Genomic DNA, 17,698 nt, shown 5'->3' with positions numbered 1-17,698 from the left:
ATTTGTAATTCCTTGTGTCGAAGCAGGTTGTTGCTACCTTTGTGGGAGACACACCACTTCTCCACCCAAAACCTTAAGGTAATAGTTGAGTGGGTTCTCCCACTTATATATGCTCAAATCACCACATGAATTTCCAATGTGGGACTATTATCCACACTCACACTTGATTCTCAAACAGAGTCCCACTATATTTCTAAATGTACTCCTCAGTAATGTCACATCTTCTGAACAATGATAAAAATAACATGAATAAAATAAGTTATTTACAACAAAAATAAACAAATTTAAAGGACCACTATTGTCATTTATTCACTTTGGTTACTATGAAAGAAATTCTATTTATACAATCTACTCTAGAACTAGTCATATTGGCATGCCAAGCTGCATCAAACATTTGCATGAAGTTTTCCATGTAAAATGGCCACAACATTTCACTTGCATTCATTAGTACATGATAAATCCCATCTTAAAAGCATAGGCAGCCTCTTCCATCTTAAACACAAATGCAACCTCTTCTAGTTTCTCTTCCATCCTTATTAATTAATAATTACACCATTGCAATATCATTCCTTTCCTTTGTGACATTTTCTGTGACATCTGTCTCAATTTCTATATCTGATTTTTCTCCCTCTTCATCTGATGAAACCACTGTTTTGTGATGGAAAGTCTTCTGAATTTTAGTCACTCCCTTTTCCACCGGCTCCATCGCCTGATTTATCGTCATTACAACATCCTTCACAACCTGTTTGTTTGAATATATTACAATGATGAATTAGATGGTACTAAGTATTAAAACTGACTAGTAATATAACGAACTTACTCGTTGACCGCCTTCAACAACTATATCCTGGACGCTCTCTTTGACGCTTGTTCTCGGAGCCTCCACTTGAGTCGTCGTCTCTTTAAGCACAGCTGGTTTCTTCTCTCCCTCTTCATCTATATCCAACGTTGCTTCTATTCTTTCCTCTCTAATTTTTCCTTCCGCAGAAGAAGCGGGAACAAAATGATATGGTTTTGCCGAAAATACAAATACATGGGCAACAGCTGCAACGGCCATCTGCATCACCACCATCGACATGAACTATTGCTAGTCTTGCACAAAAAGGAATTGAAAAGTTGTGTACTATCGTATAAAGAGGAAACCACCTACCTCTATACAGATTAAAAAATCCTGCAGCCCGGTTTGTAGTTTTCCGTCATTCGGTAGCACTTGAAATGTACACAATAGCACAATACCTACACCTTGCCACCAAGTTGCAAACACTATGGCCTTAAAGCTAATGAACTTCGCAAGTGGCTTTATCGGTTGAAGTCTCTCATGAGTAACATTATAGAACTGCACAAGGCAGTATAACGCCCACATCTGGCTGAAGTTCAATACTAATGCTATATATGGATACCTACAAAATATTAGTCGTTAACCCTGTAACACCGACCCCTATGGAAAAAAAGTGTATCTGTGTCAGTGTCTGTGCTTCATATACTGTTATCAAATTTGAACGTGTTTTTACGTTAATATAAACTAACACGTGAAAATAACTATATCCTAACAGTCAAGTATACTATTGGTAAAAAGTTATCTAGTTTTGCGTCAGAAACATACCCGTAGTTCCATTTGAATTTCCCGTCGCCATAAACACCGAACAGTTCAAGTATAATGGCTAAGAAAGCACAAACAGTCTTCAGGATCATCTGCACTATATCTAAGTGAAATTAGGCTTATACCGATTTTACAGTTAGTTACTATTAACCCTTCTTAAGGAAAGTTTTAAAACCTACATATTGGACAAGACCGAATTTTTCAATAGCAAGAACATCTTTTCCAAGCTTGCACGGTCGCCAAAAGAAGTTGCAAAATGATCTCTGTCCGGTTTCAATATTCTCATCCGGATCACGCAACAAGGGTTTTTCAAGATTTTCCTCAGACTCATCTTCAAGTAGTTCTACAACCCTTCCTTCACCACCTAAGAGTTTTCAAAGTTCTAACATTCAGCGTGGTATATAGCTACGTTTGAAACTGAAGTCACGGTACAAAACTTACCAAGACAAGCGATCAGATATCGTCCGAAAGCATATAGAGCAAAGGCTTCATAGTAGCTTCTTAAAATGTCACATGGAAGAGAAAATCTTGGATTCCACAAAGAAATAATCTGTAATGATAGAGAAAAATAGAATCTTACAAGTACTAACCACTAAGCCAATGATGCTAAAATGAAGTTGGTAATATGTTTCTTAGAGTAATAGAATCTTACGGATTCGGTAGCATAGATTGGAACCATGGAAATGATAGAAACAATCCATTTTTGTTCCTGAATGCAAACAAACTTCAAGTTAGTTGAAGTTTTTTCAATCTCCTTAAACTATAATCTCATTTTCATGGTAAGGTTGTAACTAACTAGAATATGCAAATGAGCACACATAATTTGTTACTTTCTTTTTATTTTCTCAGACACGCAGGCAATCTTAATCTATACAAACACAACACCGAATCATGTGGTTGTACTTAGTCACAAACACAACATTGACACAAACACTTATCAGTGACCAATACCTATTGGTGTCACTTATTAGTGTCAGACACAAACACGACACTGAGACACGTAGTCATATTTAGTCACAAACACCACATTGACACAAACACTTATCAATGTCCAATATTTATTAGTGTCAATTATCGGTGTCAGTCACAATCACTACACTTACACATGTAATATTTAGTCACAGCATTGACACAAACACTTATCATGTCCAATATTTATTGGTGTCACGTATCGGTGTCAGATACGAACCGTGGACCCTAACACATGTTGTCATCTTCGGTCACTTTAACTCTTAAATTAGTGATTGATGGTGTCAACGTGTCTGTGTTAGTTTTGTGTTCTTCATTGATTTTAATTGAATGTATTTTACAATATGATCATGAAAGAGTCGATATTATTCGCAAATACAATTTAAAATACTAACTAAATTGTATACAAAATCAATGACCAATCTCCATAGGACACACCAACAATCCATGGCATACAAAAGAAAAACAAAACAACATAGCTATAAGAAAAGCAATGTACCGAGGGATTGGAATATGATCTAAGATGTTGAAAAATGAGAAAAAGGGAGAGCACAAGAGCTACAAGAACAGAACACCCAGCAATGATGAGAGCAGGTCGATGAATATTATGATATATTCCTTCATATTTTGAGAAATAATTTGATTCCATTCCTCAAGCATCTTTATCTCCAAATTCTTCACAACTTTCGCAAGTATATAACCATGTATAACAACTTTTCCTATGCAAGACAATATCATCTTTTGTTAATCAAAGAATGAATATCAACACATAGAAAAGTAGATCCATACAACAAAACAAAACCTACCTATATTTGACAAGACAACCTTGTCTTCCACAATCCAAACTCAGAAAGGAAACCACTCTGCATCAAATGTTACCAATTGATATGTGAGTGTGGCAATGGATTAGGATAACCAATTTTTTGTGTATTGTACTTTGTTGGAACATAGAAGTGTAACAAAATGTGCATGATGATGTCATGGTTAACAAAGGGATCTTTACAATGGTTTGACACGTTTTGTATGTCATTCCACCACATGACACGTTAGCTTTATATTCAAAATTTATATAGAACATTATAAAATCAAATTCAAATTAATTAGAATTTTGTTCACTCCAATTTTTGCATTTTTTTGGTAGTTTCCTTTCAATTTTTTTTTTCTTTACAGTTATTAGTTTTTGACTGACTTTCTTTAGTTCTATAGTTACCCTCAACTTTCCGTTTTCATTAGGAAAACTAGCTCACTACAGTACACACAAAATATAAAACTTTCAAAATAGAAAGAGTAAAGAAAGTTTTTGTACCCTTATAGCCTCCTACATACATGATAAAAAAAAAATTTCTTTACCCACCTCCTAACTTTCTTGGTCACTTCTGGTGAATTTATCAAAATACTCCCTGTTTCAGAAATACATTTTCGAAAATGTGCTTTTATTGAAAAAAAAAAGTGTTTTCGAAAATGTATTTCCGAAAACGTGTTTTTTTTATGAAAAACACTGATTTCGGAAATGTATTTATGAAATAAAGTTGTTTTCCAGAAAATTAGTGTATTCGGAAGTTCATCTCCGAATTCACCCCCTTGGAAGAATTCGGAAATGTACTTCCGAAATAAGGTCTGGACAGAAGAAAAATAACAAACAACAACGATTCGCTTTATTTAATCGGATGAAGATTACATCGATCACATTACATAAGATTAAAGTTACATATTGTTAAACACGGGTAGGTGAGGATGAGTCAACATTTTGATAACGTCGTCCCCCGATCTTTGAAGTTTCGCGTCCAACTCGATCGGACCCTTCGAAGAAAATCGGTCGAAAGTTGTCCACAAAACCGCTAAATCTTCGTCGTTCTTGATCTCAAAAGGTGTGAACTCAACGTCTCCTTCGTCGTTAAGCGATGGCGAGCGGTACTCGAGCTTGACAACCTTTCGATTTTCCGGATATTGCAATAGCGTGTTGAGCGACATTGTCAACTCCGCAAACGGCGTGTCGCGCGAGAAGCGGAATTGGAACGACATCGGGTAGCCAGTGGTGAAGTAGACGAATGCTAGGTGGGGGTAGGTTTGTGTCATTTGTGTTTTCTGGTGTGAAGAGGATGAAGAAGAGTGTGTTGTATTTATAGACTTATTGGGGCAATGATGACCCAACAAACCTTATCCTACATTTAGTGGTATTTTCGGAAATGAACTTCCGAAATTTGGCTGCAGACAAGTATATTTCGGAAGTTCATTTCCGAATTATGAAGAAACAGAGGTGAATTTTGCATTTTGTGCATTGCTGAGTGTTTTGTGTAAACAACACCAAAAGCATTCAAAATAGACATAAATTAGACAATGATGACATAAAACATACTTATATTATATATGTATTGAATCGGTCCGATTTTACATGGTAGACGATAATACATACAAAAACAGTCATTACAAACAAAAAACGGTCCGGTACAAACAAAAATTCACCGAACCAATCGGTGGCTCCTAAATCTAAAATAGGTATGTTCTTCGACCGCTCTCTATTTTGCTCACGCTCTTGGCTCATCATTTCTTCAAACTCCGCCATTCTTGAAACGAAAGGATCCGACCAAGTCTCCACCTCATTTAAATGATGTGTCGTCCATTGACAAGAAGTAGCCGGTATAGGACACCCCGGTTTCAAAAACACTTGCACGAAGTGTCGCGATCTTAGATACCCGATGCATATGATGCAGCTCGACGTGTCCAATGGCGGTCGACTATGAAGTGGAAAGAATGTCTCACATAGTCCAAATCTTGTCAAATTGACACACACCCGATCATATGCACTTGCTATTAGATGGCCCATATCGGGGAATGACATCCACTTCGAAACCGGAGCGATACCGGTAAGTGATGGAACAAGTGAATCATGAAGTTTCTCAAAATTTTCTTGATTTTCATATAGTCGGGCGTAGATGTTTCGATGCGAAGTCAACTCCGAAAGAAGTTCCCGTCGAACTAAAGTGTGATTTTCTTCCCCTTTACCGAGCAAACCCGCAACGACCCGATATCCACAATTGTCGACGTCTCAAACATCAATTATGTTCCATAACCGTCTTGCTCCGACCAAACGATGTTTGAATTTCATTGTGTTGAGTTTGGAGCATTTGGTTCACGGTGTCCCATCCCCGACACAAATCTCCCTTGCTATCACCCAACCACCTCTTCAAGACCGCATGTGCGGATTCAACTCGGTTAGTCGTGGTGCGACCAAGATGTCTAACTCGATTTGTGCAAGCACACACAACTTTTTCCTTGACTTTGTCAAGAATGGTGAATTCGACGTAATGACAAAAAGTCTTAATGGAAACGCACAAAGACCTAAAGTGTACCAATTTCTCGTTATACACCTCTTCGGAGTGTGCATTTAAAATCTCCCTCCATGCCGCCATTATCCTCTCCACAACAACACTGGATTTGATAACTTTACCGTTTTCATCCGGCCTATCTTTTATCCCAACCGCGGGTTTCAACTTACTTCTCACATTGCAAGTTATGTGATACCGGCAAAGTAACACAGTCGATGTCGGGAAGACGGTATCGACCGCATTCATCAAAGCATTTTCCCGGTCGGTAACAATGGCGTTTGGCATAATCTTTTGATCAACTAACAAATACTTGCATATTCCCAATGCTCATGTAAGGTTTTCTTGTTTTTCACTTTCCAAAAAAGTAAACCCGACCAAATAAGTCTTGTCCGTCGAGGTCACACCGACTATCTCTAGAAGAAGAAGCCTATATTTGTTTGTCTTGTACGTCGAATCCATGACAAGAACGGTTGGAAATGTGTTGAACAATTTGATACTTTCGGGATGAGTCCAAAAAATATCACGCACCGTAACTTTGTCCTCGGACGTTCGGAAGCTTGACACGTATTGGTTATCGCCTAATAGTTTCAAAAGTTGTTGCATTTCCGACCGAGGGCCCATTTTCAAAACTTTAAGATTGTTTCGTTCATTGTAAACTTGCTTGATATTTGAAACGTTATCCGGTTTTTTCCGTTTCAAATCGGCAAGTATGTTGCGACGCGCCACTTTAACTATCGATAAATCCGAAATCATAATCTTCTCTTCGCGGGACAAACGACACGCCATTGGATGCCTGTGTAACTTGGCATCCAAGGCATGATTATGAATTCCACAAATGACGCTTAAACGCCACAAATCATCAACCCTCCGAGTCGCGCGCAACTTAAACGGACACCCGTACTTTCTCGATCCCGTGTCTTCGTGTTTTAACACCCGGTTTGATTGTACATAACTCCCACCCCGTTCGCAATTCAAAACAACGAAAGCTTTCCGCCTACTATTTCCATTGTCGGACCTTAAAATAACAATTCCAAATCCAAGTTTACTAGCTTCGTTACGAACCCAATCCATCAATTGTTTGCGACTAGCGAAGCTCCGATCATTTGTAAATTGTTGTCGAACATTAACCGCATCGATCATCGATTTAACGTCGATACTCGGATCGCTACTAACGTTAGCTACTACGTCGTCGTGCACAATGTTTTCCGGATGCACCATACCTAACATATGCAAAAGTTAGCAAAATTGGCCAAAACTGTTTTTTTTTACTGCCAGGCCTTATTTCGGAAGTACATTTCCGAAATTTGTTAGGTAACATAATTCGGAAATGAACTTCCGAACCATCGTAGGTTTCAGCAGAAAATTGTTGAATCAATGTAGTGAAGTAGGGGATGAAATGAGAGATGTTTACCTCAAATTGTAGCTTTCTATGCTCCCTTTAACGTGATTGAAACTTGATTTTGAGACGAAAAATGGATGGAGATTGATCGAGTTTTGGAGAGGGTTTGGAGTAGTTTTGTAGAAAAGATGATGAAATAGTGAAGGAGGGAAAATTGTATATGCAGATATGTTTTCGGAAATGAACTTCCGAAATATTCCCTTTTTTGAATTTTCATGCATTTCGGAAATGCATCTCCGAAAACAACAAAAAAGTGGTGTTTTCGGAGATGCATTTCCGAAGTAAAAAAAAATCTAAAAGAAAAATTACTTCGGAGATGCATCTCCGAAGCAGGGGCAAATGGGGAGATTTCGCTGGGGGTGACCCCCATAGGGAGGTGGGTAAAGAAATTCTCTAAAAAAAAAGTTTGTAATAAGCACTTTTTTATTTAAAATTCATATTAGACAAAATATTGGAGTGACCTCTAGTATAAGGGTGCAATTAAATTAGGGGTGTTTAAAAATATGGTTAACTAAATTGTATACTTAAAAATTGAACCACTTAAATGGTTAATAAACTGAATTATTCAATTTAAACAATTAAAGTTCAATTTAGAACCAGTTTCCTTTTATAAACTAGTTTAATTATATAAATTAATTTTGCAAGAATTCAATTTTACTGTATTTTCAATAAAAACCCGATTTTACTGTATTGTCAAAAATATTCGAGCTTACGGTATTTTGAAAAAAATCCTATTTTATTGTATTTTAAGAAAACCTGATTTTACTGTATTTAAAAAACATGAGTTTACTAATTTTTTTAAAAACCTAATTTAACTGTATTTTCAAAAAACTTGATTTTACTATGTTTTCAAAAAACTAGACTTTACTGTTTTTTTTCAGAAAAACCTAATTTTACTTTATTTTCAAAAATCCTGATTTTACTATATTTTAAAAAATTTGTTTTAGTGAAATTTTTGAAAATAGTCGATTTTACTGTATTTTACAGAAAACTCGATTTTACTTTTTTCTTTTGCAAAATACTATAAAATAAGGTTACTTGAAAATACAATAAAATCGGGTTTTTTGAAATTACAGTACAATCGAGTTTTTCCTAAAATACAATAAAATCAGGTCTTTTGAGAACACAGTAAAATCAAGTTTTGTAAATATAATGCAAAATTAAGTTTTTAAATAATTACAGTAAAATCAAGTTTTCTTATAATTACAGTAAAATCAAGTTTTTAAATACTTCCATCGCCCAAGACGCTTGTTTCGTTACGTACGGTAGTAAATTCAGCACACGCGTCCTTTCGTGTTCGGTCAAGAATTTTGTATATTTGTGGAGGTTGTATGTCTCAATATCTGATAGTTTAACTCCCAACCAATAAAGGTTGGGAGTGGTCATGTTTTCACTATCGTAAGCAGTATTGCCGGCCCCGTATTTGTAACAAAGCATTATACTAAAACAAAAAATGTTTCCATCCATTAGCGCAAGTACTGGTAATTTCAGATGTAAACTTATTTTCTTCACAAATTTTCTTGAGGCCACATCCGACATACCAGATCCACTTATAATGATGCATTTATTTTTTTCATCACAAATTTTCTTGAGGCCACATCCGGCATACCAGATCCACTTATAATGATACATTTATTTTTTTTCATGAAACTTGGACGAATGCAGAATGGCAAGTATCACATGACTTTCTACTAACAAAATGAAAAGTGCTCCCTTACTGTTAATATTTGTAACTTTGTCCACGACCATCGGTATACAGCCCCCCGATATATACGCCCTTTCACATGTTTCACTTTTTTTTCTTTTCTCTCTTTCCAATATTTTAACTTTCATTTTAGTTTTTTCTTCCTCAATTTTTTTTCCGTTTTATTTTTCTAAACATAAATAAATTAATAAATTGAACCTTTTTTTAATGGAATGAAGAGGAACACGTGTAAATTTACTCAACCGAAAACATAACTATTTTATGATAATTAAGAAAATATTGATAATTACTAAAGAAATTAATTTCAAATGTCAGAATTTCTACTTTACAGACGGGCCACTATCAACGAAATTGCCTTTTTATTTTAATTAACAATTTTCTTTACTTGAGACACAAAATTTTTACATTCAGTTGTCAAAAGTTTTATTTTTTTCACAGGACATTATCAGAAAAATATCTATTCTATTTTAATTAACAATTGTCTTTATTTCTGACACAAAATTCTTATTTTCAAATGTCAAAATTTCTACTTTTATTACGGGGCGCTATCAACACGATACGTATTTTATTTTCAGTAACAATTCTATATAAATAAGAAAATGAATGACAATTCTATATATATCCATTGCTACATAAGATTGTTATCTAGATTTATTATGATTTTTACAATATCTATCTCAAAATCACATTACAGCTTACTCATTATAATTTTGCACATGTCTTTAATGTTATGGACACAACAAGTTAGATCCAAGCAATAAAACATGAATAAATGTTTATTTGCAATTGATAAAGTGACACTGGACACGATCAGTTAGATTTAAACAAAAAGATATACATAAATTGACCCTTTCAATGATGAAGTGTTTTAAATATTAAGATGTATTCCAATCTTTTCATTATAATAAAATTGATGAACCGATTCATTCTTATTCTAAAGATAATTTGTCATTCAGTTGATGTTGAGTTATCACTCATTTGCACTTGTCTTTAATGTTGAAAATGTGAATGAAATACTTTATGAAGTGTTATGGGACACAATCAATTAGATTCTAAAAATATACATCAACATAACTCTCAATTTGCAGTAAAATTTTACACTACTAAATAATTTTTACCCGTACGGACGCACGAGTATATTACTATTTAAGTTTTTAAATAATTACAATAAAATCAAGTTTTCCAAAAAATACAGGAAAATTGAGTTTTTTTAAAAAATACAGCAAAATTGGGTTTCTCTGAAAATACAATAAAATCACTTTTTTTAATACAATAAAATCGAGTTTTTTCAAAGAAATACATTAAAAGTTGGGTTTTTTGAAATTACAGTACAATCGAGTTTTTCCCAAAATACAGTAAATTCAAGTATTTTAAAAATAACGCAAAATTAAGTTTTTCAATAATTACAGTAAAATCAACTTTTCCAATAATTACAGTAAAATCAAGTTCTTAAATAACTCCATCGCCCGAGACGCTTGTTTCGTTACGTAAGGTTTATACAGTAAATTCCGCACACGCGTCCTTTCCTGTTCGGTCAAGAATTTTGTATATTTGTGGAGGTTGTATGTCTCAATATCTGATGGTCTAACTCCCTACCAATAATGGTTGGGAGTGGTCATGTTTTCACTATCGTAAGCAGTATTGCTGGCCCCATATTTGTAACAAAGCATTATACTAAAACCAAAAATGTTTCCATCCATTAGCGCAAGTACTAGTAATTTCAGATGTAAACTTATTTTCTTCACAAATTTTCTTGAGGCCACATCCGGCATACCAGATCCACTTATAATGATACATTTATTTTTTTCATGAAACTTGGACGAATGCAGAATGGTAAGTATCACATGACTTTCTACTAACAAAATGAAAAGTGCTCCCTTACTGTTAATATTTGTAACTTTGTCCACGACCATCGGTATACAGCCCCCTGATATATACGCCCTTTCACATGTTTCACATGTTTCACTTTTTTTCTTTTCTCTCTTTCCAATATTTTAAATTTCATTTTAATTTTTTCTCCCTCAATTTTTTTTCCGTTTTATTTTTCTAAACATAAATAAATTAATAAATTGAACCTTTTTTTAATGGAATGAAGAGGAACACGTATAAATTTACTCAACCGAAAACATAACTATTTTATGATAATTAAGAAAATATTGATAATTACTAAAGAAATTATTTTCAAATGTCAGAATTTCTACTTTACAGACGGGCCACTATCAACGAAATTGCCTTTTTATTTTAATTAACAATTTTCTTTACTTGAGACACAAAATTTTTACATTCAGTTGTCAAAAGTTTTATTTTTTTCACAGGACATTATCAGAAAAATATCTATTCTATTTTAATTAACAATTGTCTTTATTTCTGACACAAAATTCTTATTTTCAAATGTCAAAATTTCTACTTTTATTACGGGGCGCTATCAACACGATACGTATTTTATTTTCAGTAACAATTCTATATAAATAAGAAAATGAATGACAATTCTATATATATCCATTGCTACATAAGATTATTATCTAGATTTATTATGATTTTTACAATATCTATCTCAAAATCACATTACATCTTATTCATTATAATTTTGCACATGTCTTTAATGTTATGGACACAACAAGTTAGATCCAAGCAACAAAACATGAATAAATGTTAATTTGCAATTGATAAAGTGACACTGGACACGATCAGTTAGATTTAAACAAAAAGATATACATAAATTGACCCTTTCAATGATGAAGTGTTTTAAATATTAAGATGTATTCCAATCTTTTCATTATAATAAAATTGATGAACCGATTCATTCTTACTCTAAAGATAATTTGTCATTCAGTAGATGTTGAGTTATCACTCATTTGCACTTGTCTTTAATGTTGAAAATGTGAATGAAATACTTTATGAAGTGTTATGGGACACAATCAATTAGATTCTAAAAAGATACATCAACGTAACTCTCAATTTGCAGTAAAATTTTACACTACTAAATAATTTTTACCCGTACGGACGCACGGGTATATTACTATTTAAGTTTTTAAATAATTACAATAAAATCAAGTTTTCCAAAAAATACAGGAAAATTGGGTTTTTTAAAAAAATACAGTAAAATTGGGTTTCTCTGAAAATACAATAAAATCACTTTTTTTAATACAATAAAATCGAGTTTTTTCAAAAAAATACATTAAAAGTTGGGTTTTTTGAAATTACAGTACAATCGAGTTTTTCCCAAAATACAGTAAATTCAGGTATTTTAAAAATAACGCAAAATTAAGTTTTTCAATAATTACAGTAAAATCAACTTTTCCAATAATTACATTAAAATCAAGTTCTTAAATAACTCCATCGCCCGAGACGCTTGTTTCGTTACGTAAGGTTTATCCAGTAAATTCCGCATACGCGTCCTTTCTTGTTCGGTCAAGAATTTTGTATATTTGTTGAGGTTGTATGTCTCAATATTTGATGGTCTAACTCCCAACCAATAAATGTTGAGAGTGGAAATGTTTTCACTGTCGTAAGCAGTATTGCCGGCCCTGTATTTGTAACAAAGCATTATACTAAAACCAAAAAATGTTTCCATCCATTAGCGCAAGTACTATTATTTTTCAGATGTAAACTTATTTTCTTCACGAACTATCTTTAGGCCACACCTGGCATACCAGATCCATTTATAAGTATATTGATCTTATCGAGCAGATCAGATGGCCAGCAACGGTGAGAGCTTGAAATCCGGAATGATTGAAGGGGAAAAAGGTGGTTGTACCTGCAAGGCACTCCGATACAAAGTAAGTGTTTGAACAACAAGGTACAACAAAGTGAGAGGTTTTGGGTAAGAAAAATATTACCTTGCCCTCTAGGGCTAGAGGGCTATTTATAGATTTATCCTATGCGGAAAAGACTCCACTTTGCAAGGCGCTAGGCTAAGTAATACGCAAGCTGGCTGTTACCGAGCGCGAGGCTTCAGCGTGCTCGGTTATGTCTAGTGTTTTCCCGGAGCGGACCAGGGAAGGCTATTGTGTTGTGCGGCCAGGATGCCTTGGGCCGAAGACTGAGTTTGGCCCAATTGAGATTATTGGGTCAGTCCAGAACAGATACATTTATATTTTTTATGAAACTTGGCCGAATGCATAATGGTAAGTATCACATGACTTTCTACTAACAAAATGAAAAGTGCTCCCTTACTGTTAATCTTTGTAACTTTATCCACGACCAGCGATTTATAGCCCCCCGACATATCCGCCCTTTCATATGTTTCACTTTTTGTCTTTCTCTCTCTTTCCAATATTTTCACTTTCATTTTAATTTTTTCTCCCTCAATTTTTTTTCCGTTTTATTTTTCTAAACATAAATAAGTTATTAAATTGAACCTTTTTTTAATGAAGAGGAACACGTAAAAATTTACTTAACCAAAAACATAACTATTTTATGATTATTAAGAAAATATTCATAGTTTTTAAAAAAATTATTTTCAAAAGTCAAAATTTCTACTTTACCGACGGGCCACTATTGTAACACCCCATACATACATTGCCTAGGATATACGTATATGGCATTAAAATGGTACTCGAAAATCATAAAACATAAGCAGAGGAATAGATAATGTATAAGTACAAGTACAAAAGCCCAAACTGTCATGGCCTAATACATAAGTTCCCAACGAGTACTAATACATATCCGTGATACAAAAGATGATAGTACAAAAGATCATGAACTACAAAAGAGCATATCACCAAGAAACACCATCCCAAAGCTAAGCCATCTTACCATTTCCACGATCCTGCTTCGAACCACCTGAAAAAGTAATAATTGGAATGGGGTGAGATTACTAAATCTCAGTGAGTCTCCCTATCTTACGGGTTCACTCAGTTCTACAGGGAACATGCAACAAGACGGATTCACCGAGAATCCCGGGTTACCTCACAGCTAGGAACAAGTACAAAATAGGGTACACCATCAATGGAAGTCCCATAACTATCCAATGAGGCATCAACAACAACAGGCTCAATGCCATCACAAACAAGTATGCAGACCCGTACCCATGTACGAGGAATCCAAGAGTACATCCCGCCTGTCTACCTAGGCTGCCGAACCGCACCCTCGGTGAGTTACTCCTGTACATCGCGTCAAGAGACTCGCACAAGACCACCGCACTATGATTCAGATGAATCCCATGTGAATTACACCTACTTGGATACAGAATCTCATCTGTGACGAGTTACCGCAGTGACTTCCTAAGTGGTGTCACCACCCCATCAATCATGTATATACGCAGGTGGTTATCCAAATGCGAATATGCCTACATGGCAGTACAAGCCCACCGGGAGAAAGCCTAGTGATTATCTACGTGGCATCACTAGAGGTGAGTCCGAAGTGATGTGGCCTACGTGGCATCACGACCCCACTATACCAAGCACGCTAATATGTTACACCAAGGTGAGAAACGCCTTTGAAGACCCTCACCTTCATATTGCAATGGTATCTCAGGTGCATAAACATACTGAGCACGCATGTGTGTCACATCAAGGTGGGAAACGCCATTCAAGACCCTCACCTTCACACTGCAATGGTAAATGATGGACTAAGTCCATAAACAGGACTTACCACCTAGTAGCTTAAGCTTACTCCGATTCAAGCATACACACATCACCGAGATCACACAGCACATTATAAACCATCACATAGGCAAATCACATCCAAGTGTTCAACCGGAACAAATGGAAACATCAATAATCATGCCACGTTGTAATCCACACAATTGCATTTCATAACATACAAGTATATTCAAGAGATTACGGTCATATCATGATCTTATACAATTAAAACACATATCAGAATGTCATACAAGTCATAAGAGGCCTTCGATTCCGATACGAAGCAAAACTGCACTCATAGGGGAAAAATACCAATTCTGCATCAGACTAGTTCGCTACAACGAACTTCTGTTCGCTACAACAAACTCAAACAGAAGCAAACTTTCTTCCAAACAGGTGAGTTCGCTACAGCAAACTGCCAGCGAAGCCCCGATTCGCTACAACGAATGGTAGCGAGCTCCAGCGAATAAATCAATTCAACTCCCAGAGTTATTCGCTACTCAGTTTCCTATAGCGAACCATTCGCTACAGCGAATGAAAGTTCGCTACAACGAACTCTGCTAAACACAGAAAAATCAGCAACGTGATTGGGGTTCCCCAGCCCCAAATCTTTACATGCATCCATCCTTAATCAGAAAAATGAGGTATAGCAACAATATGTATATAAATTATTACTACCAAAGGAGTCTAAACCATGCATAGATAAGGATTATAAGCAATTACTCACAAGCCCTTAATCCCCAAAGTTGGCATAAACCCCAAAACTTCCCAAAGTCTCTAACTAAAAGACTCACCTGACTAAGCTGAAGAAGAAGCTGCGAAAATCAGAAGTAGATGGTGAAGATTGTTGAATCAATGGTGCATGCAAGATAGAAGATGAAGTTGTGATATGGGTCTTCCTCTTATTCCTTCTTGTTTCACGTTTCTTCTTCTTCCTCTCTCCACAAATTCTGTTTTATTCACAAAATGAAATGAGTCTCTAGCCAAACATACCTTTAAGTCTTAGTATTAGGTGCAATGACCACAACACCCCCAACTAGACTTTATTTACCATGATGCAATTTAGTTACATTCTAACTAAATAGAAAATAAATAGGATATTACATTCTCCCCCCTTAAATAGAATTCGTCCTCGTATTCGAAAACTTACCAAAATAGGTGAGGGTACAATTCCCGCATCTCTGCTTCGAGCTCCCAAGTAGCTTCATCAAGACGTGATTCTTCCCACAGTACCTTCACAAGAGGTATCTCCTTACTCCTTAACGATTTGCTATCATATTCCATAATACGACACGGCTGCGGTTGGAATGAAAGATCTGGTTCTACTTCAATCGTATCCGGTAGGAAGGGATGAAACGAGTCCGGCACAAACTTCCGCAACTGAGACACGTGGAATACGTCATGCAGTCCTGATAGTGAAGGAGGCAACACTAACTGGTATGCGACTTCACCTATTCGTCTCATGATCTGATAAGGTCCTACGTATCTCGAGCTAAGCTTGCGCGTCTTAATTGGTCCTTTCAACCTCAACCTCGGAGTCACCTTCAAGAACACATGATCTCCTGCATCAAATTCCAACGATATCCTTCGTTTGTCCGCATAACTCTTCTGTCGATTTTGGGCTTGTTTCATCTTGTCTCAGATCATCTTAACCTTCTCTGTGGTTTCTTAAATAGGACATAAATAGGATATTACATTCTCCCCCCCTTAAATAGAATTTGTCCTCGAATTCGAAAACTTACCAAAATAGGTGAGGGTACAATTCCTGCATCTCTGCTTCGAGCTCCCAAGTAGCTTCGTCAGGACGCGATTCTTCCCACAGTACCTTCACAAGAGGTATCTCCTTACTCCTTAACGATTTGCTATCATATTCCAGAATACGACACGACTGCGGTTGGAATGAAAGATCTGGTTCTACTTCAATCGTATCCAGTAGGATGGGATGAAATGAGTCCTGCACAAACTTCCGCAACTGAGACACGTGGAATATGTCATGCAGTTCTGATAGTGAAGGAGGCAACGCTAACTGGTATGCGACTTCACCTATCCATCTCAAGATCTGATAAGGTCCTATGTATCTCGGGCTAAGCATGCGCGTCTTAAACGGTCCTTTCAACCTCAACCTCGGAGTCACCTTCAAGAACACATGATCTTCTGCATCAAATTCCAACGGTCTCCTTCGTTTGTTCGCATAACTCTTCTGTCGATCTTGGGCTTGTTTCATCTTGTCTCGGATCATCTTAACCTTCTCTGTGGTTTCTTAAATTATCTCTGGTCCAAGGATTCCCTTCTCGCCAACTTCAGACCAACACAAAGGCGATCGACACTTCCTTCCATACAAGGCTTCGTATGGTGCCATGCCTATACTCGCATGATAACTGTTGTTATACGCAAATTCTATCAAAGGTAAGTTATCTTTCCAACTTCCACCAATTTCCAAGACATATGCCCTTAGCATATCCTCAATGGTCTGAATAGTCCTTTCTGTTTGTCCATCTGTCTGAGGGTGGTTAGAGGTGCTCAAATTCAGATATGTACCCATTTCTTGATGAAAAGCTTTCCAAAATCGGGAAGTGAACTTCGGATCTCTATCCGACACAATGCTAGAAGGTACACCGTGCAATCTCACAATCTCCACTACAAAAAGCTTCGCAAGGTGAGAAACCTTATGAGTTGTCTTAACCGGTAAGAAATGCGCGGACTTGGTCAAACGGTCCACTATCACCCAAATCGAATCATGCCCACCCAAGACTCGTGGTAGTCCCACAATGAAGTCTATGGATATACTGTCCCACTTCCAAACAGGAATATCCAATGGTTGCAACATACCACTGGGCCTTTGGTGCTCTATCTTCACTTGTTGACATATCACACACTGCTCTACATACTTAGCCACATCTCTCTTCATACCGAGCCACCAAAAACTCCCTTTCAAATCCTGATACATCTTGGTTGATCCGGGATGAATGGTAAATCTGCTTTTGTGGGCCTCGTCCAAAATTATCCTCTTTATCTCGCTGTCGTCGGGTACACACATTCTCTGCTTAAAAAGGATAAGCTCATCATGTGCACGGACAAAATCGGGAAGGTTTGCTTTAGCTTGTAACTCTATGT

At 36.1% G+C, this 17,698-nt stretch overlaps 2 protein-coding genes across 2 annotated transcripts; both read right to left on the bottom strand.

The window, feature by feature from the left end:
- Positions 1-222: 222 nt before the first annotated feature.
- Positions 223-3,521, bottom strand: LOC131599367 (protein LAZ1 homolog 2-like). Its single transcript, XM_058871750.1, has 9 exons — positions 3,376-3,521; positions 3,069-3,288; positions 2,253-2,309; positions 2,042-2,150; positions 1,780-1,964; positions 1,604-1,692; positions 1,151-1,400; positions 821-1,057; positions 223-742 (listed from the first exon to the last, which is right to left on the bottom strand). The coding sequence occupies exons 2-9, from the start codon at positions 3,216-3,218 to the stop codon at positions 548-550; spliced, it is 1,272 nt and encodes a 423-aa protein (XP_058727733.1). The 5' UTR covers positions 3,219-3,288; positions 3,376-3,521; the 3' UTR covers positions 223-547.
- A 12,801-nt stretch (positions 3,522-16,322) lies between these two features.
- On the bottom strand, positions 16,323-16,676 carry LOC131597543 (uncharacterized). Its single transcript, XM_058870235.1, has one exon. The coding sequence runs from the start codon at positions 16,674-16,676 to the stop codon at positions 16,323-16,325; it is 354 nt and encodes a 117-aa protein (XP_058726218.1).
- Positions 16,677-17,698: the final 1,022 nt, after the last annotated feature.

The sequence above is a fragment of the Vicia villosa genome, linkage group LG4 (genome assembly GCF_029867415.1).
Source record: "Vicia villosa cultivar HV-30 ecotype Madison, WI linkage group LG4, Vvil1.0, whole genome shotgun sequence".
NCBI lineage: Eukaryota > Viridiplantae > Streptophyta > Magnoliopsida > Fabales > Fabaceae > Vicia > Vicia villosa.
Note: the sequence above shows the minus strand (reverse complement) of the source record. Positions and strands in the feature narration are given on the sequence as shown.